This window comes from Centruroides vittatus, unplaced genomic scaffold, assembly GCF_030686945.1.
Source record: "Centruroides vittatus isolate TY-2023 unplaced genomic scaffold, ASM3068694v2 contig_1427, whole genome shotgun sequence".
Taxonomy (NCBI): Eukaryota; Metazoa; Arthropoda; class Arachnida; order Scorpiones; family Buthidae; genus Centruroides; species Centruroides vittatus.
In genome coordinates this window covers 575,278-600,409 of record NW_027120893.1, presented here as the reverse complement: position 1 = coordinate 600,409, position 25,132 = coordinate 575,278, and the positions used below count along the sequence as shown (strand labels likewise).

The 25,132-nt window shown below is 27.8% G+C and overlaps 1 protein-coding gene across 1 annotated transcript in view; it reads right to left on the bottom strand.

The window, feature by feature from the left end:
• Positions 1-22,580, bottom strand: part of LOC136968284 (tyrosine-protein kinase transmembrane receptor Ror2-like) — an 84,406-nt gene extending 61,826 nt beyond the window's left edge. Inside the window, exon 1 of the mRNA XM_067262284.1 lies at positions 22,285-22,580. Within this exon, the coding sequence (XP_067118385.1) occupies positions 22,285-22,414 (130 nt within the window). The 5' untranslated portion in view covers positions 22,415-22,580. The remainder of the gene's footprint in view (positions 1-22,284) is intronic.
• Between the last annotated feature and the right edge of the window lie 2,552 nt (positions 22,581-25,132).

Genomic DNA, 25,132 nt, shown 5'->3' with positions numbered 1-25,132 from the left:
TTTGGCTCGCATTTCCAAAGATTCCCTACCGTGAACAAGTGTCTTCTGACGAGTGGAAAGTTTCCGCCACGTTAACTCTAACACCGACGTCCAAAATCTAAAGGAATGCGGTTCACGTCACTGCACCAAACGCTGCAAGACCCTTGTTAAAGGAAAAACTTTCCTAAGCATTTTTATATTCCGTCACTGATGTCTCCCAAAGCTAAGATGCTAAACAGAAGAAAAGTTTATGTTTCCTCTCCTCATTTAAAGCAAGTATGAAACCATTTTATAAATGTCTACGTACGTGTTTTTAATATACATAAAATACGAATTTAATCTGTAAATCGCTACTGTTAGTTTCGAATTCTTCATCTTTTAGCTAAAAACCACAAAAAAAAACTGTTTGAATTCTAACACTATAAATAAGATTCTTTCGAAATTCCTAGTAGTGAAGAATTTGATCTTCTAGAAGCTCTCATTGAAAGAAGTTCAAAGTGGGGTTATGGAACACTATACATTGTATCACATATGCATCAGCAAACGACATATAATATCTCTCTCTATATTAAAACACAATGGAGCTTATAATATATTAACATAATTAATTATATGAGTCAAAAAATTATGTGAAATGTCATTCACTCACCTCTTCAGACCTATCTGACAGTGTTTTTACATGTAGATGAGTAAGTTTTCCATAATTTTCACCAAAAACTTAAAATGAGACCCTATTTTATATCTAGTTTATTAATTTTAATTTTATATAGACTTATTACCAAAATATTAATAAATTCTACTGCTTATCATCAAACTATTTATATACACTCTCTGGTTTAAACTGATTATACTTTGGTTATTAAAAATGCATTGATAGTAACTTACAGAGATGTTTACTATCTGATTTGTTAATTATAATTTTATATTTTAAACTGTAAATTTTAATTAGTATATTCAGCCATGAAGTAACTGTCTAGAATATAGAAAACGGAACAATATGAATAAATTTAACAACAATATCGAATTTCATTTTTAAATATAATATATAAACAATTAATATTTAGAGTTTTATAATATATGCCTGTAAATTTAACAATGTAAAAGCTACGTATAAAAATTTCCAATGAATAATGTATTTTAACAGAATAAAATTTAAGTGTAAAAACTTTTTTTTTTTAAATTGAAAATTAAAAAAGGGGAGGTTAATAGTTTATATAAATAAAATTTTAAAGGCGTTAATTCATTTTAAAAATAAAGAATATAGAGTATAAAAAAACTAAATTATGCGTAAAACATATATATCGTAGAAGAAATAGAACCCCCATGAGATTTAAAATCATTGTTTGCCTTTCCTGTGTAAAATTAAAAAACCTCCAATCAAGTATTCTGTGAATTAATAATGAAGAGTGTACCAAAGTTCTCCACTTATTCCTTACTTCTACTTAAGTAAAAACACGGTAAAGCAAGAAATTCGTTTCCTGTTTAAAGCTTGTAGTTAATTTGCATCTGCAAAGAATTAGAAATAAATAGAATGCTAACAATGCTATAGTTACATTTTACACAAAGCAGCTTTAAGTGGCATGTTTGTTCATTTATAAGAAGTTCGCAACACTTAAAACTGAATATTTAATGTGTAAAAGCCGATAACCTTTAAAAGAAAATAAAACTGCCTCGAGAAGATTTATTGAAAAATCATTAAGTCGTGAATATATTAGAAAATGCTCATTAAATGGATTATATTTAATGAGAGAATACATATAAAAGCGTATAAAGCAATCGAAAAAAAATACTTTAAAAGTGATAGTTAAGTAGTAAGGAATTCTGATTACGATTTATTACACATCTTAATGTAATTCGTCTGTGAATAAGATAGGGATGTCTACATTTGGGATATCGATATCACTCGAAAAAACTTACTTTATGAGACAAACAAGCCAAATTTATAATCATCACATACGTCAAATATCCTATCGCATTTTTATTTTTAGCGATATTGATGTCCTTGTTGTGTTTTTTATTCACTTTTCCTTCGATCACAAAATAATCGCTTACAGCCAAAATTTGAATCTGACTATTTAAAAAAGAATCTATTTAAAAAAATAAGTCATTTGTATTAGTCAATAGTACGATAAAGCCTCCTATAGCCTAGACGTTAAAGCGGATATTCGAGTCTTTTGTGCGAGAAAGCAGCCAGATTTATTAGCTTGCAACGTAAATATTTACGTAAAAATATTCAAAAATCCAAAATTTTAAAATTAATAAATGTAAATCGTACATTTTATTTTATAAAATTAAGTCATTTTAGAGAAAAGAAAAGTTCTTCGTATAATATAACACACGTTAAAACTTTTTATATTTATCATACTGTAAACTAATTAACATTTGTTGAATTTTAATTTATTAAAACTTATTTAATATTTTGATCAAATATTTGTTTAATATGTTGGATAATTTTAAATTTACTTTAAAATATTCGGTTCAATTTCTAATATAATAATCCTTAAAATTACGAAATATCATAATTATTCTCCGTAGTCGCATTATGACAATAAGGATAATTAGAAGCGATGGGAATAATTTAAAACACTCCTTTATACACAAAATTATAACGAGAATTTCCTAGAAAGTTTATAATTTTAAAGAATGCAGCATGCTTTAAGATACATACAGTGAAAGAGGAAATTACTTTCGTGGAATTTTCAATATCAATAAAGAACTAAATTCTGGGTGGTTCCTAGATTTAACTGCCCTAAAAAAAGTTCTATATCTCATGAATCGTATATTAGTTGCGCCTTATATAATTAGGACTGTGTAATACATATGGCTGTGCTATAATTATCCTCTATTGTGCATGTATGAAATGGATAACACTCTATAATGCAATTGAAAATTATGCGTATGTACTGTTTATAACTACGAAAAAAAATGTAAGTCCTCGATTAAAAATAGATTTATATATCTATTAATGTATATAAAATATTCTTTTAGTATAATACGTAGACTTTTTAGAGGTTAAAGTGAATGAAAACTTATTTTTTAGTAGTAAAAATTGAAGTAAAATGCCGAAGACAAGAATCACCTTCATTACTTATTGTTATAAATACAAGAATAAAATATATATTTTTAATATTCTTTATTGTAATATATATATATTTTTAAAGTTCTTTAAAAGTAATAATAGTCTTAAACGGTAGTTATTTGAAATAAAAAATTGATGCGCCGAAACGATTCCACGTAATTATAACATTAGTTGAATAATCTAATGGAATATTAATAGTGGCATTATATAATTAACATTAATAGCATCATTATATATTTAGTAGAATCAAGGTACTTTGTTCATCTGACGACAAAGTCACCTGATGCGTGAATAACAACTTGTAGTCTAGCTTAAATGGTATTAAGCTTATTAAAATAACTTCTCGTATTGGTGAAATTCCATAATTTAAAGTGGCTAGTTTAGTGTAAATAGACTCTTCGTTAACCCGACGAAGGTAATACTGTATTTAGTCCACATTTACTATTATGTTTCTTAGCATTCTTGTATAAAAATCTATAAGGTACCATTATTGAAAGATATATAAATATGGAAGCATTGCATGAAAGAAGATTGAGTACCATTCACTGAAAAATACGTCTTGTATATTTTCTCCGATCATTGAATATATTTTCTTCAAATATTCACTATTTTTCATACTTATAATATATATAGCGGTTAGTTATAAGATTAAAAGTACGAGCAAAAAAATATTGGGTTTGATATTCGACATAATTTTCAATTGGAGAAGAAATTTTTCCAACAAAATATCTGGATATTTTATAGAATATAAAAGAGAAAATAATCGTAAATATTTTAATAAAAACTTCAAAGAATTATAATTATATTAGTTGAGAAAATGTTTAATAACTCCATTTTTTTATTGTAGTTCCAGCATCTTGAAATCCTTGTCCGTTCCACTTTTTTTTTTTTTTTTTTCTAAATCAGATCATCGAGCAACTAAATCAATAAAACCTGAAGTTTGATTTTCGGAGATGTCTGTATTATATTTCTATTCGACTTCTACAAAATAATGGTCAATTTTTGGAAATAGAACCCTCAGAAAGAAAGAAGAAATTTTTGTGCAAATAGGGATTATGTTTCTTCGTAACTGGCTACATTTGTAGAATATATAAATCTCACATACAATATCAAATCCTCTGCTTATTTGCTAAATTTCGTTTCAAATCGATCGGAGAAATCAAAAGTCGTTAGACGAATTTACCTGCAGCGATTCTGTAAGATTATCGCTTCGAGTAAAATATATATATATAGGACTATATATAAAGGTATCCTATGCTATATTCTACTGAAAAAAATTGAAAACAAAGTTAAAAATTGCGTTAATATAACTTCGATTCTCCATTAGATACGTTACAATCGATTCAATTATTTATTAGGTACCAGAAGCACGAATGGATTAATGCCAATCAGCCAAAGGCCTAATTTTCCTGGTTTCTCCTATGGGAATCTATCAAAATTATACAGCCTTTGATTGCTTCTTAAACACAATTTACAGTTATTAAAAATAACTCACCAGAGAATTTTTTTAAGTAACTTAATTTACATATATATTGCGTGTTATAATAACTTTAAATATAAAAACGAATATATTCATATATAGGAAAAATAAAACGTAATTAAAACAAAAAAAACATAATAATAATGTGATTAAAATAGCAATTACGTGTTAATAAAGTAATAATTCGATATTCACTTAATATATTCAGAATAAATTATTTTCAATGAATGAATGATGTTTATATTCAGAATAAGATTCGAAGAAGTTGGGATTGAAACTGCAACAAAAACTCTATGCATTATTCATAAGGGGAACTTGTCAACACAGTTGACAAAGTCACATTGAATATTGATGTGACCCTGACAAAAACAAAGAAATTCTCACGAAAGACCATTAAAAGTAGCACACGAAAGAGATTCCAAATAGATAAATCCTAGAATAACAAACATTGCCTTTTGATGTCCATTAAAGAGTAATCCATGTTCCAAATGAAAGTCGTCAAGGATTACGCCCTGTTGTCTATCAAGCATTTTACTTGATTCTCTAATGGAAATCACGCTTATCCAGTAGGTGGTAGTGATGTTTCTATCACTGAATCGTTACCATAGTAACATTTACTAAGCAGTTGCTCCTCTTCTCCGCATTTCTCTATTAAAGTTAGAATTCCCCGGAGAAAAATGAATACTGTAGAATGAAAAATAAAAAGAGCTATTTAAACATGTATTGTACAAAGTTTAGTTGATAACTTTCTTTTCTTCACTAACAAATAAAATCGAATGGATAAAAAAACACGTTATCTGTTTTACCTAGATGTTAGTTGTATATTATATTATATTGAGAGTTTATTAATATTTAAAGTAAACAAGCTTTTCCTACAACCAAGCCAGTATAAAATAATAATCGATGTAAAAATTTGGTATATTGACTGATTAAATATTTAATAATGAAAGGTTTCTGTCGTGTAAAGTTAAATGAAATTTAATTTTATCTAAATTCTATATAAAAATAAAGTTGCTTCAATCATAATATTGGCATCGGCTATCGATTTTTATTTAAGGTGTTAACAGATCTTGTTACGGATCACTTCGTATCAACGAGAAATTTAAAATAAAAGGAAGAAAGATTGAAATTTACGAGAATTGTGCGAATAAATCACAAAGGTCGAGTCGAATGCAACAGAAATATCTTTAGAGAGTTTGAATCAAACAATTTCATCGATCCGCTTAACATTTACAAATGCATCTTGAACGAAATCACATCACTATCAACAGCATCTTGACCCGAGGGATGTGCAAGACATCAGTTCGATTGTAACTTCTAAATCCATTTAAGCCGAACTCTTTGACATCTCAGTCTTATGTCACATTCAATTGACTTCTGAAGTACAAATTTAAGCGAAGTAAACACGATTTAAAATTTCTTTTTCCCATACCCTCTTCGATATTTTTCGTCTTCATTAAATTCTATCGCCATTTTAATTTGTTTACATTCGAATTATATACTTCTGGAATAAATTTTAAAAAATGAACAAACGGAACAATATTATCAGAGTTTAATTTTAAAATTTCTATATTAGATTGTCGGAAAATATCCCATAAAATATTACATGCAAGAAATAAAATAAATATCAACACGGAGAATTACTTTTTCAAAAGTAGTCAGAAATGTAATTTTACGTTGCACGTCATCTCGAAACTTTTCAAGTTAGGAAAAAATAGAATTAATTCGATTTACAAGAATATTAAAGTGTACGCCTCAGTTTCTTTCATGAATTATTTCACTAAATTAACACGTAACATTTATAATAAACGATTCTTTAAGCCTCAACAATTACATGGAATACTGTTGTAATGCATTCGTTTATCAGTATGAGGATCAGTTATGTCAAACATTTCATTTGTACTTTTGTTTCGGTAGTTATTTCCAAGCGAATAACTATAGAAATAAATGGTCACCCATTCGTTCATGTAGGAATACCATAGACAAAACAAAGAAAAGAGAAGAATGAGAGAGAGAGAATCCTTACAGGGAAATGAATTGAGACGTTATATGCAAGAGAAAATTGCATTCCATTGTGTAACCAACAACAGAAATTAATGAACCAAATACATAGAAGGTTAAGAGGACTACTTCTGGCATAAATCCAAACAGTTTGTTTCGATCCATACATATTGTTAGGTTGAGGGAACAAGACCATTAAAATCTTTAAGACTGAGTTTTGTTAAAAATTAAGCAATTACCCTATTAAATTAATGAAAGAACAACTGTTCTTCGGTCGAGTGAAATATATAAGTTTATATTGCTTTTTGGCACATTTATTGAATAAAGAATCAATACTTTTTGTCGATAAGAAAAGAAGAAGGATAAACCAAATTCGTGATTAAGTTTGTTGTAATTATTCTTACGGGATTAAGATAAAGATTATCTTAAAGAAAATCTTTATAGGAATGATAAAGTCTTTATCCTTCGAGAAACTTATCCTTAACTTTTCCATTAGAAATACTCTATTATCTGGACGATGTTATCAATTTGGATTTTTTATCAATTAATAGATAAGAGTTAAAATCAGAAATCATTCAATCAAACATTTTTATCGAGTTAGAGAAAAATAAATTTTTAAATCAAAACATTTTGACCAACTTCAGTAATAAAATAAAATAAAAATAAAATGAAAGATTGTTATATTATTAATAAAAATACAATCGTGATTATTTTCTCATAGATACAGTTACGAAATTCAATTACTACAGAAGATGGGTTTCAAATAGCAATATATATATATATATATATAAATATAAACAATAAGACTGGAAGTGAGAAAGTTGCTGCAGAATGAAGAAATTTTAGGAAAAGAAAAAAATGAAGTTAAAGATAAGAAAGATATAATTTACGGGAAAACTGCTTTCCAAAACTATTAGTATGGAGGTGAACCAATGAAAAAGCAGTGCTTCAAAGGATGATTGTGACAGTTCAATAAAGGGGGGTTCCTATTCTGTCCATTGGGAAATCCAGTTGTTTCTCCCAAGAGATGAAAGCATCAGAACTGAATTAAGGAAGGTTAGATAATCGATGTCAATCAGGAATCAAAAGAAAAGAAAGTCTTATATGAGCTAAACATCCTTTTGTCTGTTTGAATTATATTTAGGTATAAACAATTGAATGGGAAATAAAATATTTTAATATAACTTTAACGAAACTGTCTTTACATTGAGTAAATATTTTAAAATTATATTGTATAAAAGAAAACGTCTTTTTACTTTTCTTTCAATCTGCTTTTAAGTAAATTTCAAAATAATCTTTAATCTCGACATTTCTTTACCTTTTCGAATGTTTATTTTTATTTTATTTTATCTTTTCATTTTAAATCATTACCTTTGCGAAAGTAAATATCATATTCTTTATAATAATTAATATAAATTCTATATCTATAAATCTTTATAGAGCTCCGTTGACAAATAAAATTTCTATAAATAATTAACGATAGAATAAAAGCAATTTTTAATTAAAGCCATAGGAATATTTAAAATATTATATAAACTTATTAAATTTATGAATGCACTCGAAATCTCAGTGTATTTATTATAATTATTAATCGAAAGTTTTCTTTTTCAGTTTAATTTAGGTTTTTAAAACAATTTATTTCTGACTTATAGAACGACATTAAAGATTTATTAACTATATATTAATTAATTGATTAATTTCAGAAATATATAATAAATAAATTAAAACTCGATGAAAACAATTTAAATTATACATATTAAACAAATAAATTGATTTAACATTTAGGTATATTCTTTGCTTTTAAATTAGTCAAATAATTCATCCGAAGATAAATTAATAATGGCACAGAAGCCAATATAAATGGCCATAAACTTACATCACATAAAATACGATTTTCCTTCATTAATCAAAAGAATAAATGCCTTAATTTTCTAGACAAGAATGCTGCTATTTAGTAATTTAAAGCAAATAAACTCTGAAAATGAAAAATAACATCGAATATGTTAAAAGGTTTATTACTAGTACGCTCGAAGGCCATTTTTACGCAATATAAAGTGACAAATATTGAAATCTATCGGTTCAAATACTGTAGAGAAAGTGTTTTCGAATGAAGTTTCAACTCGGATTTATATAAGAAACAATTGCCTCTTCTGCATCACGACTAAATAAACTTAAAACTAGTAAGATAGTATCATAAAACAAAGAATGTTTCTTTATCTAAACGTTCTCCCAGATGGAATGGGGCACCATAAAAAGCCGAAAAACGAATGCAAGTTTATGTAGATTGTCTATAAATCACGAAAGATCAAACTCCAAAATTGAAAAATCACTTATTCAAAGAGTATTATTTGGTTTTCAAGCAATACCTAAATAACTTCTCACCAGTCAGTGTAAACAAATAATCATTTATATATATATATATATAAACAATTTAATTAAATTCGACAAAGTCATTTAATATCTTGGAAAATATATCTGTTCCTTTCGTTATGTTATAAAAACAAATAATAGTACTGTAGTAAGTAAATTTTATAAGGCCGTAATTGTATTTTACGATGTTATTTATCACTTTAATTTTTATATACGAGCCCATCCATTTTGTCTGTATCTAGACTTAACAGATCTGTTCAATTTTAATCTCTATTATTTAACAATATTATATAGGCGTAATCGGATTACAGTTAAGTAAGAATCTAGTCTTTTTTCCCTTCTTTTTAATCTTTTTTCTATTGTATTATTTTAGATGCCATAAACAGAAGTTTATGACTTCAACATTCGATATATCAATATGGTTATATTTCTGAGATTCTGGCATCCATCCAAACTTTCTTTTGTTTGATTCAGTCTTTACCTCGGTATTTTGGCCTTTCACCAAAACTTCTTACGAGGCCCTCATATACCATTAAGATGTCGATACTCCGGATTCTTCTTTAACAGAAAACGGTTTAAGCAAGAAATAACCTACCCGCAGAAAGGTTTCCTTAAGGATTTCTTTTGATTAATCCCCTTATAATAGAAGAAACATTTATTTATTCCTTTTCAATTAATTTCGAGTGTATCGACTTCAATGGAAGAAAATTCATCATTAAATATTGAATATTCATTTGATATAGGCCTAAATTTATGAAATAACTTTATTTTTTTAATAATATATACCTGGATTAAATATATTTTAAACAATACAATAAATACACAGTCGAACCTCCGATAATGGCCACCTCTAAAAGAAGACCATTTTCTCAAGAATGTTGGAGAAAATTGCATATAAAACAACTTTCAAACAACGGACTGTTTTTTATCTTTCCTTCAACGTCCATTGTTCGGAGGTTTGACTGTATTTTCAATAATATAATAAATGTTTCCTAACGTGTTTATTTCATAGTAACTGCACGATATTAATTCTTCTAATTATTTTACTAAATCGTATAATATATTATAAAGAAAACATTAATATATTAAATGAAACAAAACATAAAGCACAAATAAAAATAATAATATAGCTAAATATTTGTAAAAAACGATATTAAATTAACATAGAAATCTTGCATTTACATCTGCTTCTACAAGACATCTTCAAGTTAAAAAGTAAATAAAAATAATAATCATTCTTATAAAATTATATAAAGAAGGATTTTATTATTTTATTGTATTTACTTTAATAATTTAATAAAAATTTTATCAAGAAGCCAGCTTTGCCACTCAACTTCATATCACTTCATAATACCAAAGTGGTCGAAGATCGCTAATAATCCCGAGTTCACTGATCCTATGTTTATATTGTATTGCTTATCATTATGTACTTGTTCGGTTTGTTATTCTGTTTTTTTAATTACGTAATAATATTTTCTGTAGAAACAGCTCATCTTATAACAATTCCTTGGAAATTAATTCTAACGCAGCAATTTATTGATGCATTAAGTAAATAATAGATTAAGGAGTGCAACGTTTCCCAATGGAACAATGGAAACATGGAATATGAGTAAATGATAATTGCATATTGCATTATTGCTGTAATTAATTTGATTCGGGTCAGTTTGTTTGTCTTGTAACTGATTATTGGGAATAAGACATGGTGAAACGAAGTTCATTAAACTGAAAGTGAAGCATAAGGAAGAATATATATATTCTAAGATAGTTAATTTCAATATTTCCGAGAAATTCTTGCCCTTTATTTAATTATTAAACAATTTTCTAAATGAAATAAAAATAATGTTTGTTGTTATCTTGTCAATTGAATAGTGTTGTTATCATCATTTGGGCTATTAAAATAAGAAGTAGATTTCGAGAAATAAAATAAAAGGAAACTGTGGAAAAACAACAGATAAAATATCTAGAAATAGAATATTTTCTGTCGGTACATTTCATGGCATAAAAATAATATTTTCAAGAAATAAATTCAAGCAAAATGTGTTTGGCAAAATGGAAAATTGTTGCTTTATTCCGGGAAGTGATCCAGACGATAAAGATGAAGCTTTTTCTGTTTGATAACAGTTTTCGATAGAAAATACCGAACAAGACCGTTGTTAAAATGGAGAGATTTATTGAAAGAAAATCTAAAATTGATTTGACGTGTTTATACTTTTAGTCATTAATCTCAATCTAATACGGACGTTACGATAGTATCAAACACAACTAAGAAAACATTTACTTCGAGTTTCTTCTCCTCCCAATCCTCTTTGATTTGCTGGAAATTTGGAAGAATCCATAAGCAAATTTTTTATTACTGTATTAATAAAGCACGCTTCTTTGAATAGTATTACACGTCGAACAACGCCCTATACTGTCGAGAGTTTGTCGTAAAACGGAGTCAAGACATCATAAAACCGCCTCTTGATCCACACTCTTCGTCATAAAATCGTCCTAGAAGAAATTAACTATACCGCCAAACTACAAGAGACACGAACAACTATTTTTTCTTTCTTCTTCTTCTTCTTCTTCTTCTTCTTCTTGTTTTCTTTCGAGTGGAAAAGAAAATCGTTGGCGAGACGTAAGTTTCCCTTTATATTTTTTGATCTTGTCGATTATAGCGGGGTGAAAAAGAAACAGATAGACAAGTTGCAGTTATCGACAAACTCGAATAGCGACAATTTAGAACAACGTACAAATTTTGATTGTAGCCCATCACACCGAAAGAAAGACAAGAGGGAAAAAAAAAAAAAACATGAAGGGAAAAGTACTCTATATTTTATAACTGCAAACAGATATAGAAAGCAAGACATTCTTATAATCCAAAAACAAAACCCTGGTTATATAAACTACAAGTAATAATTTAAGTTTTCGTCCGTCTGATTTTAAAACAAAAATATATGTATTTAAAGAATATCATTAGAAAGAAGAACTTTAAGGTGAAATAGTTCACAAAATTACTTAATTATTATATCGGATTTGAGCTTTTAATAGAGAATAAACGTAAGATTAAATTTTTAAAAAAATGACAGCAAGTATTAAAATACTTTAAAAGTTATCAGTAGCCTGTAATAAGCTTGAGTCTTTTAAATTTGATAAGATATAAACCGATACGCTTACAAAAATAAAGTAGCTGATCGCGTATCATTTTTCACTCGACACAGTAAAACTGCTTTTTCTTTACTCTTCCATTGGATATAATATAATATTAAAAACATTAATCCTATAAAGTTAAATTTTTACCTTAAATTTAAGAAAAGAAACAAGCTAATTCGCAATTACAATAAACAATAGAACGGATCGTCATAAACTATTCTTTATCTGTAATTCATTTTGATACGTCTAAAGCAACATTTTCATTTTATTTAAGCGCCGAATCTTCTTGAAAAATGATAAATAAGAAGATAAGTTTTTAAAAAATAAAATTATTTCCGAGATTTTTATTGTATACAATAAAATCTCGCTTGGCAAACAATTGCAGTAGGTAATAAAAACTTGTATACACATCTATATACGTGCTGTATATCTTTTAAACTTTAATGTAACCGTAACACGCTTTGTGTTACTCTCCGTTAAAAATAGAAGAGTGTCCTTTAAAAAAGTTTTTTTTTTATTTTTAAATATATTTTTGTATAAATCTACCAATTAACTTCGGTCTATGATAGACGATGACATATCACGCTTCAGGTAAATTCATAACAATCCATCTCCTTTCCTAATTAGCAGAATACACTTAACATCAGTCGTTATCTTGACGTAATTAAATGCGTGTACTTCATTTTATTCGACGACTTAGCGTACTATTTACTCCGTGTATTATAAACAGAATTATAATATGAATTTTATTCCGGCTATCTTACAGTTTGCAGCTAAGTTATTGTTTAATTAAGAATTAATAACACCGCATTTTCTGACTGACTGCTTTATGTCATGCATTAAACTAGATTATGGTCGTTTTAATATACGGTATTGCTGTAAATAATTTAAACGTTAACACCGAATCGATTTTACCATAGTTCCGTACTTGAGCAGCACATAACTTTCGAATCAATGGATATATATATATATATATATTTTTTCACCAACTTCTTGAAAAATAATTAACTCTTTTAAGGCTCAATTAAGAAATTTACCATGGTAAAGAATTAGCCGACCAATTAGCTCAATGTATTGATGAAGTTGGTGGTGGCATGTTGACCGCAAGCGTGGTATTCCCAGTGCAATTTGCACTAAGTCTAGAGAATGACTCTGACTGATTCTGCCTCATTAATTTTCCAAACTTACGGACGGATTTAACCGAGAAAGAATTTTTGACTTTGTTCTAATTAAGCTCACTGTCCTAAATTATGTACAATTTATAGGTATACCTGTAGTTAATTAGACATTTTCAGAAGGGAGTTTATTTGGCTTATTGCAAATCTGACGTATCCAATTTAAAACTCTACCAAAACTTTATTTAAAGTTATATTTATTTAATTTATCCTATTGCTATTACTTAACACAGTATATAAATTATTTAAAAAATAAAAAAAAAAAGAAAGCAGAATAACGAAGAAAATATAGGTCATATCACTTGTTTCCTAGACAGCTGATGATTTAAAATAGATAAGTAATGTCTATATAAAATATTAATTTCAAAATGTTAAACAAGAGCCGTTGATTTATAAATTATACATTTATTTCTAACCTGCTTTAGATAAATTTACATTTGTATAATCTATATATAGATTAATATCTACAGTAAATAAATGTGTATGAGATGACTGTATGACTGTATATATTTTATTAATGTGCAGAACAAATTCGAAGTAGCGTAATGGGGATAGTTTTCGTGTTATTTTTTTTATATTTTTTTAAAGAATACGAGGAGAAAACGTAACAAATTTATTAGAAATACTTGTTTTCGAAAGATCTGATTCTAACAGGGATCATAAATCTCGATTTTTAAGATCTCTTTCGACGTTTTTATATGTTTTTCTTAGCCAACTATTTTACGAGCATTTACCACGACTTATCCAAAACATCTACCGAAGTAAAACCATTTTCTTTAAAAAGAATTATAGAACCTGTAGATATTTATTTAGAGATTAATCAGATCAATAGAAAGTTTAAAATAAGCAGGCTACGTTAAAATATTTACGTGCAATGAACCATTTAATATACGTAAAAATTATTTTATTTACTCATTAATACGTATTGTATCGAAAAATATTTTTAGTGTTTTCTAAATTAAAAGTTACTCGATAAAGTTTCGGGTAAAACATTTATTTGTGTGTCATAAACAGGATAAACAAACATGATAAATTACAGTCAATTGATTCAATTTTAAGTATTTATCACGAAAATGAAGCTTTGGTATTCATGGTTCAACTGAATTTATTTCCTGTGTTGTATCTCAAACCTAGAGTCATTGTACTTTGGATCAGCTTGCTTGTCTGTGACACTCGCTGTTCATTGTTTGGGTAGAGTCTGTGTATTGACTTGATAGAAACGTGATGTACACTGGAACCGAGATAAGTATGATTTAATGTACATTGCAATACAAACTGTCAAAAATCTTTCAAAAATTATTTCAGCAGAATTAATAAAAATTTCCATCCTCTCAAATGTATTTTAATGATTTTTCTAAACTGACAATTTGAACAATGTACAGAAATTTTATAAAGAAGAAAAAAATAAATAAATTTCTAGTCAAACATGATATTTTTATTGAATTTTTCATGTGTAGATTACAGAATTTTGTCAATTCTTTTGAAAAAAAACAGTTTTTGAATTCTTTACAATACAAAATATTGCATTTTCGGTTGTCGGTCTATGTGTCTATCTGTCAAATATATCGGAAACTACAGAAACGAATTCACACCATAACTTTCACATGCAAATCGAAAATGTTTTTTAAAAAATATTTTGAGTATGACGTTCTAAATTATTTCAATTTTTCAGTTAACAGTGTATTAAGTTTATATACTTTTACACGGAGTTTTTATCCAGTCATTTAACAATGCACAGCTAAATAAACTGAACGTTTTTATAAAATATTTATAGTCATTTTAATTCTTAATATAATATACTTATTTTAAAAGCTGTATTTTAATTTTAAAAAAGAAAAAAAAGAACAATATAATTAGTAATCGCGCGATTAAAACAAGAAAAAGTTTTTATTAAAACCTCTTTATATCATCGTTTTAATGATGTTTATAAGGATAATGATCATTACAAATTTGTTTTGAGGGTATTATTCTATACAAACAAAGTTAATCTTTAAATGTAGACTGAATATATTTAATCCAAAGATAATGATCTGAATTCAACGATGTAGGGAAAGTCGACTCCCCTATTAGTCACATGTGAAGAGAATTTTCCAATCAATTATGGAAATTTTTCAGAGAAATACTTACTCAGCCTACGCTATATAAATAATATAAAGTTCACATGCTATATATAGTATGAGTATTGTATATATTAAACCATTTAAGTATTTAAAATATGCATGCTTCGTCTTTGTTATAAATTAAATTGTTTACGTGTGTATATAAATAAAAATAAACACGATTAACATATATATTACAGGAATTTATAATTATAAATTAAATGATACATTAAAATTAATTGTTTGATATCAGTTAACACAGTTAAAATTTGAAAACAGAAAGATATTTTTCTCATTACAGGTGACTTAAATTATCATAATAACAGCTTTCTAACGATAATATTAATCGACATGAATATTAACTATATACATCATCAATTATTTTAATTTAATAATCCTGTGCGATATTCTTATTATTCCACTCGTTGTTATATTAATATTTAAATCCGAAGCTATCGAGAATATTATTATGGAAAATAAATGCAGTAATCTGAAGAGAAAACCATCTTTCTTATTGTGCTTCATTTAATCCAGATGTTTCTAAGTATTATATTATCTGAAAATTGTGAATTTTGTATTATTTTATTGATTTATTACATCATTTTTTTATTATTATTACAACATAGAAAATATAAAAGAATAAAGTTTTTATTGTAATTTTATCATTTTTAATTCTAATATAAACAACAATTATAATTCTAATTTAATAAAAATTCTTAAATGTACAAAGAATATAAGAAAACAAATCAGAATTATTATTCTTTTCATAGAATTAATAAATATATAAATTTGATAGGAACTCAATTACCCTTATAGAAATCGATGGTGAATATCTTGAATTATTTTTTCTATATAAACAGAAAAACAAAATTACAGTGATTAAATTAAATAAAAAGTTATTGGAAAATTTAATCCAGAAACTCGATTTTCAATAATCTTGTAAGGATCAATTTTGAGATTTTTTTTTTCCTATACTTTGTAAAATCTCCTCTAAAGTTAGTAAAGAGGATTCTATTAATAAAGAAGTTGTACAAGAGATGGGAAATGCGTGTTTCTCATCCTCACCCCGCACAAACACAAACTTAAAGAGGATATGTGTCTCCATCTAGTCTTCTTAAAAAAAGTTATCTCATAATACTCTACTGATGTAAGATAAATCAGGGTAGTGCAGAAAACGAAGTTTTTCCTTTATCCCTCCGAAAATCCTTCCGTGTAACGATGCCATAATAAAACTGAAATCTTAAGCAAACTCTAAGGAGCGACTCTGCTATTAACTCATCACATAATGACAAAAAGAAAGGTAATTATTTTCACTTTTGTCGATTGATTGTTTAGAAAACTTTTCTTTGCGTGACTAGCTAAATCGTTTTTACGCATTTTTTCACCCCCCTCTTCTTTATCTTTTACAGAATTCTTGAATTGATCTGTTAGAGAAAGTACTTAACGATGAAAAATCATATTATGTAATCTTTGTAAACAATACGTAAAAACTTAGAATTAAAACAATCTGCGTATAAAAGTATTATAAAAGAGAACTTCTCCTTGTTGACTCGTGTTATGTAAAGAAGACAGCTTTACAGGAAATTTCATTTTATGGAAATTCGTACGTGGAATACAATCTATAATTGATATTTTTCAATACGGTTACAATATTTTTGTCATATGTATATAGAAATATATAGATAGATTGAATATATATATATATATATATCGATTGTTCTTCTGGAAATAATTTAATATTTTTCGTTTGGCTACTATCTGCTTAAATCCAGTAGCGGATCGACAATTCTGTCAACAGAGAAATGGTTTTTCCTTTCGCTAGACAAAATTTACGGTCCAAACACGATGGGGAGAAAGAAGAAAGAAGCAGTTAAAAAAAACATTTTTTTTTTCTTCGAAGGTTCCGTAAACTTTGAAAAAAAAAAAATGCTGCAAATTGATTTTTGAAGGGAAAGTTGATTAAATTTGCTTGAATTAAAGTACGAGTGGAGACATTTCTGGGATGGGTCGATTAAAATGCTCTCTTTTCATCTATTAGAACAATAAACACATCTTTTAAATGGATCTTTACATTTAGTTTATGAGAATGTCACCAGATGCAGTAAAGTAGATGAGATATCCAAATATTACCTCGTGTTCCTCTAATAAAAAGAGAGAGAGAGAGAGACAGAGACAGAGAAGGAGCCAACTTGCGGGATTAAATTCGGCCGCTGTAAGTAAAAATGCAATATATTTTTTTTTTTTTAACAAAGTATAACCTATCGCATAATCAAACGAACCGAGCTAAAAGCAATTTACGAAATTCTGAATGCATAAAGTTATTAAGTGTTCTCGTTAGTGATTATTTAGCATAGGTAATATGCCGACATCATTTTAGAGCGGTGATATAGATAAATGGTTTTGTACGTAAGACATGCTATTAGCATCGTTATGGTAGTCTGCCCGGACACATTCCTCATTATTCATTCGCGATTAATTCATATATTATGGACATAATCGATCGTACATAAAATTTAATTTAAAAAAAAAATGTAATTAATTAATACTATTTTATTGACAAGTTTTAAGATATTTTAATAATGTTTTTTTTTTACCATTATTTTAACAAAACAAATCTTCAGCAAACCGGCATAAAATGCAGCTGTTGATATACCATTTTTTCTTTTTTTTTTCCTATGCTTTTTATTCTGGCACGATTAACAGACTTTTTCAATTTCTTTGAAATGAAATCCAGATGGCACTTTCACCATGTAACATAATGGAAAGTGACTTATCTTAATTTTGTGAAAATATTCTAATTAACTTATTGTTCTTTATGTAGATAAGATTTTAAATGGTTTTCAAAATTCGACATCTGCCTGGCGGGTTACATTTACCGAGGAAATGATACACGTGTTAAATCGGTTTAAACCTCACCTATCATTTAGAATTTTTCAAACTTTACAAATAATAAAAAAAAATCTGTTAATGTTACCTATGGTTCCAAAATGGCGGCTCGTCTCTGATTCCAGCAAATAGAAGGAAACAGTGGGGATGCACGTTCTAACCTAACCTAACCTATTCTAGTAATTTTGTTGGTAATTTATTACAATAGGTTAGGTTAGGTTAGAACGTGATTCCCCACTGTTTCCTTCTATTTGCTGGAATCAGAGACGAGCCGCCATTTTGGAACCATAGGTAACATTAACCAAAAAAAAAAATCAATCGATTTTGCATTTAAATATTATTGTTTACGAAAAATTTCGAAGGAATGCAATAAAAATGAATGTTTAAAAATTATTTTCAGCAAAGACTTAGAGAAATTTTCTTATCGTAATTTCATTTCGGATTTCTGAAAGTAAAAGTAATTTGCATCCGATGCAAATAAAAGTTGATAGATAAAGAATTTCAAATGGAAAAATATTAATATCGTGAAATTATCATATATTACCAATTACATATTCATCTATTCAGTAACAACAGAGAATGAATTAAATTTATATGAAATATAAAAGGAAAAAGAGACGAAATGAATAGTTTAAAAACTTGGATGAATTTATGCCTTATATCTTTAAAATGGAAAGAAAATATTATGACTTAATATAGAAATATGAGTTTAGAAATGAGTTTGGAAGTGATAAAAACGGAATGTTTGAAAATATATATATATATATATATTTGATCATATTTAAGTGCCGATAAGTTGGATTAAAATGAGAAAAAGTGGAATATTGATTGATTCCAGTTAGTTTACAATAGGCTTACTTGTTTTCGTGTATTTCAATACAGTTATAATTATTTTGAATAGTACAGTATAATAAAACACTTAGATTTAACGAGATTATAAAGAAAAGAAAAATTCAATCACCAAATTACTTATTATATCTCTTCTAATTATCTAGCTTAAGAGCTTAGGAACGAGTGTGCAAAAACTGCTTAGATTTGTCCGTTCATTTAAATAATAAAAGTAAAATTTGTGATTTTTGAATTATTTAAAAGTACGTATGGTCCATTTGCCGTAAAGAAAGAAAGAAAAAAAATTTTTTAACAACCTCAAGACGTTAAAAATAGCATTGAAACAAATAAAGACATGTTAAATTCTTAGTTTAGTCAAATTAACCACGGTAATAAATTTTATCTTAAGTCTTTCTTCTTCATTATCTTAAAAAAAAGAGAGAGAGAGAGAAGAGTTAACGCTTCTTTCTTGTTACTAAGATTTTAATGAGAACTTTTTAAAGAAGAAGAATAATTCAATTGTCAAATTAAAATTAATTTAGCATGAAGAAAGCGCTGGAAGTAGTAGAGAGAAGAAGAATTTTAAATGAATTTCTAGCATTTAACTCAGACTAAATCATTTCTCCCTTCATCCATCTATCACCGTACGACGCCTAACGGACGTTGAAGGAACTAAGCTTAACGACTTTCTTTGTAATGTCTATCTGTCATTTCGTAGCAGCATTTCATTTTTGTTTCCCTCTTTTCTTGGGTAAAGACAAATGACTTTTTGCAATCTCGAACTACTGGACCAAATAAACTCTTTCCAATCGCTAAAACACTTATTGCAACAAAGTATGTTACGTTTTAAAAACTTAACTCGAAACTCCCCACGTCAACGTATCAAAAAATCCAAAACCGTACGAATATTCGAATAGAGCTTTTTATTTTTTTCTTCCGAGAAAGACTGAAAACAATAATAAATAACGAATCATATACCGGACATAAAAACTCTCTTTAAAGTTTCATTTAAAAAAGAAAAGAAAAGCAACTTTATAGTAATAAAATCATTTATTGTAGTAGGAAATAAAACAAAAGGTACATTTTATGTTTTTCTAGCAAAAATTCAAATATTTAGATTATATTTTAAAATATAATAACTATATTATTGTTGCGTATATTAAGTCGAAAGTAGCCTTGAAATGCTGATAACACGGAATGATTTATTTAATGTTTAATACATTGTATATAATAACGCTGGCTGTATTAAGCTTAATAATATTATCGACCAATTCTTATACATCAATTTATAATAAGTGAATTAATTTATTATTAAATCTTTGGTAAAACTACTCAAGTATTAACTAAGTTTTTTGTGGTGTGTAGATCCAGCTACAACAAAAGTAATACTTATAATCGTATCGATCTAATAGAACAAACTGGATTACAAATCGCTTGATTACAAGCTACAATGTTTTGCTTTTAGAAATTTCGACTCATTTAACACAAAATGTTTGCTCCGAACATGACGTCATTTTCATTTCTCTCATTTATTTAAACTGTTCTATTTACCTATGTACGTCAAACAATGCAATATAAACACTACGTTAACACAAAAGAATCTACTATTAATTCAATCATACGTTTAAAAAGTTTTAATATCTTCGTACAAAAGTAAATGAATTAGTTTCTATTGTAGGCTTTTATACGTGAGTGCAGCCATAAAAATTCAATTAAAACTATTAAATACCCGACTTAATGAGTAAATTTTTACGAAATGTCATCGACGTTTTCCGGTTCATTTCTCCATAAATCGTTTATATTTTACGTTTATTGTTATGTAAGTAAAAGTTATGATCGAGTATCAACGAAAGAAAAATTCGATGTGTTATATTACATAATAATATCAGTCAGCATCTGTAACGATCGTTCTGTCGGTGACATCAGCACTCAGGTGAGTTGGGCAAACGGAAGTAGACTCAACCTACTCTTCCGTCATATGAATAAGGGTAATAGCTCGGCAAACAAAACGAACAGGGGCGTTCGTCTGTGACGCCCCGTACAAGGTGCCTTGAGGGAGAGAAAGATGTTTGGGACAATCATCGGCCCTAGTGATTAGTATGTTGTTAGTGTGTGTCACAGAAAGCTTTGGACGTAATAGAATGTGCAACAACAAACCTTATCGTGTTTGTCAGACAAGGGAAATTTCCAAATATATTAATAATGGACTTCAGATATTTCTAATGTTTATAGCTGTAGAAAAAAATGAAAAATGAAAAAATACATAATAACTTTGTATAAGATAAAAGCACCGAACTTTCATCGTGAATGCCTCGTAAACATACGATTAATTAGCGTTCGAAATCAGGAAAAATCGAAGCCATTGTTATCCGGATGAGTCGGTTACAGCTCAGACAGTGACGTCATGTAAACGGTGCCAACACGGTGCCAGATGGCGCTTGGAACCCTCACTATCGCAGGTGGTGGTGGGAAGGGCGACAGCTGGCACGTGACGATCAACAAGCGATAGCCAACATTTCGAACTCATAATTCGGCGCCATGCGGAGTTACCAATGGTTACCCAGCTTGCGGTTAATTACGATCAAAGCCGGATCTGAATGTTCACGTTCCCGCCCATTTACCAAACATCCCCTCCGAACAACAAGCGAAAATAATGGTCATCTTCGTAATTGTTTTGTCAACAAACTCGATGAAAACTCCGACTATTATGCACTCTTATAACTTCACTATTATGAGGTATCAATTAGCAAAACAGAAATTATATTTTATTTAATGAGAATTTTGCTGGAATTTTCTTATCGTGTCATTTTTGCAATGAACTAAATGTCAATTGATAATTACTAGTGAAGTCAGTTGATTCGTGTTCATCATTAACACGTCACTAATGACACATTAACGATAAACACCGTGTCATATCAAGTTTTTAACCCCCTTAAATCTTTCGTTATTATTATATGAGTTAATACGTTCTTGTTAAAATTTAATTAACACAGAAAAGTGAAAAATCTATTTAGTAAAACACGCGAAAATATTCAATACATAACAATCTAAGTGTAAACATAAATTAATTAAAAGTTAAGACGTTCGTAAATGACCTAAATAAAATCCTGTACTCGTTAAACAAAGATCTTTAATTCGGATTTAAACTGTTTAAAGCGTAAAGTTGAGTCAATTATATATATATATATACACATATATTTTCCAAGTATAAACTGTAAAGAACGGTAGTTACATACTCTGACAGAAAGTTCTTACCTCCCACAATAGCGCATGACCCACTGGAGAGTAACAAACCAGCGAATACAGTTAAGAACCACAGCTTCTTCTGAGATAAAGTGGGGAACGAACGGCAAACAGCCGAACCTGTCATCACTGACAATAACATAGTGTGAAAAGTCTAACGGTGTGACGTCACCGGCCGCGTTTCGTCTATGGCGCCGTCAATAACACCAATCACTGTCCAGTTAATTACGTCACATTGTCCACCTTTCGGAGGAGATTAGACACGAGATGCACCGTCAACCATACACAGCCGACTGACGTCAGATGTGTCCGAGCTCCTTTACTTCCTCCTTTCAAGCATGCGTAGTTTACAACGTCGTTCTTTGCCATCTAGCGGTAGCTATTAAAAGCTTTGTCTTGATTGAAGAACAAGTCCTTTTTTTTTTCTTTCTTCGTTTTTTTATAATTAAAACGGCCGGGATCTTCCCTTGTATTGACAGAGATGTAATTAGAGTTCGTGAATTTTTCCTTTCCTTCTTTCTCAACTCTATTGAATACTTTTTTATATATAAAAAAAAAAATAGGAAGAGCTAATTCTTCAGATATCACAACTAAGAGAGAAAAAATCACAGAAAAAAGAAAACATTTTGTTCTTATAATAGAAACTGTAGTTGTTTTCTATATAACTAAGAAATTATAAAATCGAAGATGCCTCGCTAAATATATTTTTAATTTTTTTATAATATTATTTATGTAATAAGCGGTGATCAATGCGTATCTTTTGATTTATTAATAAGTTTGGAAGTTATGAATATATTCTTATTTATTACTACTGTATTTTTAATACCAGCCCAAAGTCCCTAGCGCGTAGTTTTTTAAGGATTTTTCAATTTATTTTAAATCAAGTAAATGTAAAATATGATAGAAAAATTACTTTTCTGACGTTCCTCACTATATATTTAAGCATTCTTTCCGAATAATGGCTAAAGATTGATCGTATTTTATAAATACTTTAATAAATATAAAAGAATAAATACCGTTATTTCTTTTAAATTAAATTCTTGACGTAATTACAGTCCAACCTGTAACGGCGGCCACCCCCAAATATTAGTGGACGTTGTTGAGAGGTTGACTGTATAAAATAAATAAATAAATAAAAAAACAGTTTTAATTTATCGATAAAATTTAAGTAATTCTATCAAATTAACTAATGAAATTTATTACTTAATTAAAAATTACTTAAGAGAAATTTAATATTTTCTTAAATTAATTTTATTAAGCGAATAAATCTGTTGTAAACTTGTAAATGTTTACAGTAAATCTAATTTACATCATATATTAATGAGACTAAGATATTAAATTAAAAAGAATCCATTGAGAATTTTTGTAACGCTTGGCTCGCTTGATTAAAATACAATACAGGCTACCAATTAAAGTATAATTTTCATATATTAAATTATATTTATTTGTAATAATATTTACATTAATTTGTATAAAATACAAAAGAGCAACGTAACGAATTGGCATAAGAAAAGAATATTTTTTTAAAAAATTAGCCCGACAAGTTATTGAAAAAAACACTTAATAAGTAGACAATATAAGCCATATATACGAATAAACTGTATAGTGTACGGCCAAACTCAGTTAAGTGAAGGGGGGAAGTTACCAAAAAGTATGGTCCGATCGATATTGTGTGACCATGTAAACATATAGATAAACATGTTCCACTGAGAATGTACTACACATCAGCAAGTTTTCATCGTAAACATGTTTTTATTTGGTTTAAATTTAAAGTAAAAGAGTCTCAATGGGGCTACATTGTATTCGAATCTGTGTCTTACAGTCACTCTATGTTAATGTCAACAGTAGATTAGAACTATTTTCTAATAAAATATCAAGTAAAATATTATGAAAGTATAATTAAATAATATTTTATTTCATAACTTATAATCACGTTGAGAAAAGGAGTGTTATAAGAAAATAATAATAATATCTGTGTACACGCACACAAATAGACTCGTGCAGAAGTGTATAAATTACAATATTCGAATAGATCTTCCTCATTTATTATATTTTCTCCTTATAAATCATAAAAACTCGGAATAAAGTATTTCGCATTCTCATGGAAGGAAATACATGTAATAATTTAATATTTAGACAAGTTTATTATGATTAAAACATTGTATTAATTATTATATTTTATATAATAATATATAATTGTTAACTATAAAAATAATCCAATAATATTCAAGATAATTGAACCATTTACTCTTAAATCCAACAAATATACTGAAAAATGTAACAGATCAACACGTATTTAGATAATAGCACACAACTTTCGTAATGAAGTATCAGCTTATCTCAATGTATATATATGATAAGGAAACTAAGATTATACCATACTAAACTATCAGAATAATATTTATAAACATATTAATCAACGTAAGTTTTTTTTATTTAATTTAAAGAGATAATAATCAATTAATATGTTTATATAAAAATTTGTTTATTTAATTCACATAAATCAATAAAATACTACATTTTTACTTAACCTTCTATTGATGCTGTGTGATGTCGTATAGTGTAATAACAATGTTCCTTTTGAACATATTATATTCCAATACTGTTTGCTCAGCTGTTGTCAGAATACGTGAATACGCGACAAGTGGGTTTGGCTGTCAATCTGGCACAGATGCATCTCTTATTCTAACTTTACAAGGATATTCCATCGAATCAAAATGGACACGTTACGTAACGAGTGATTTAAACCTGTCTTCGCTCGAAATATGCTTACGTTTATTGTTTATATTATCCACTAAAATGTCTTCGTAGTGTTTTTAAAATTTCTTTAATTTTATTGATTATAAAATTTTATGTATTT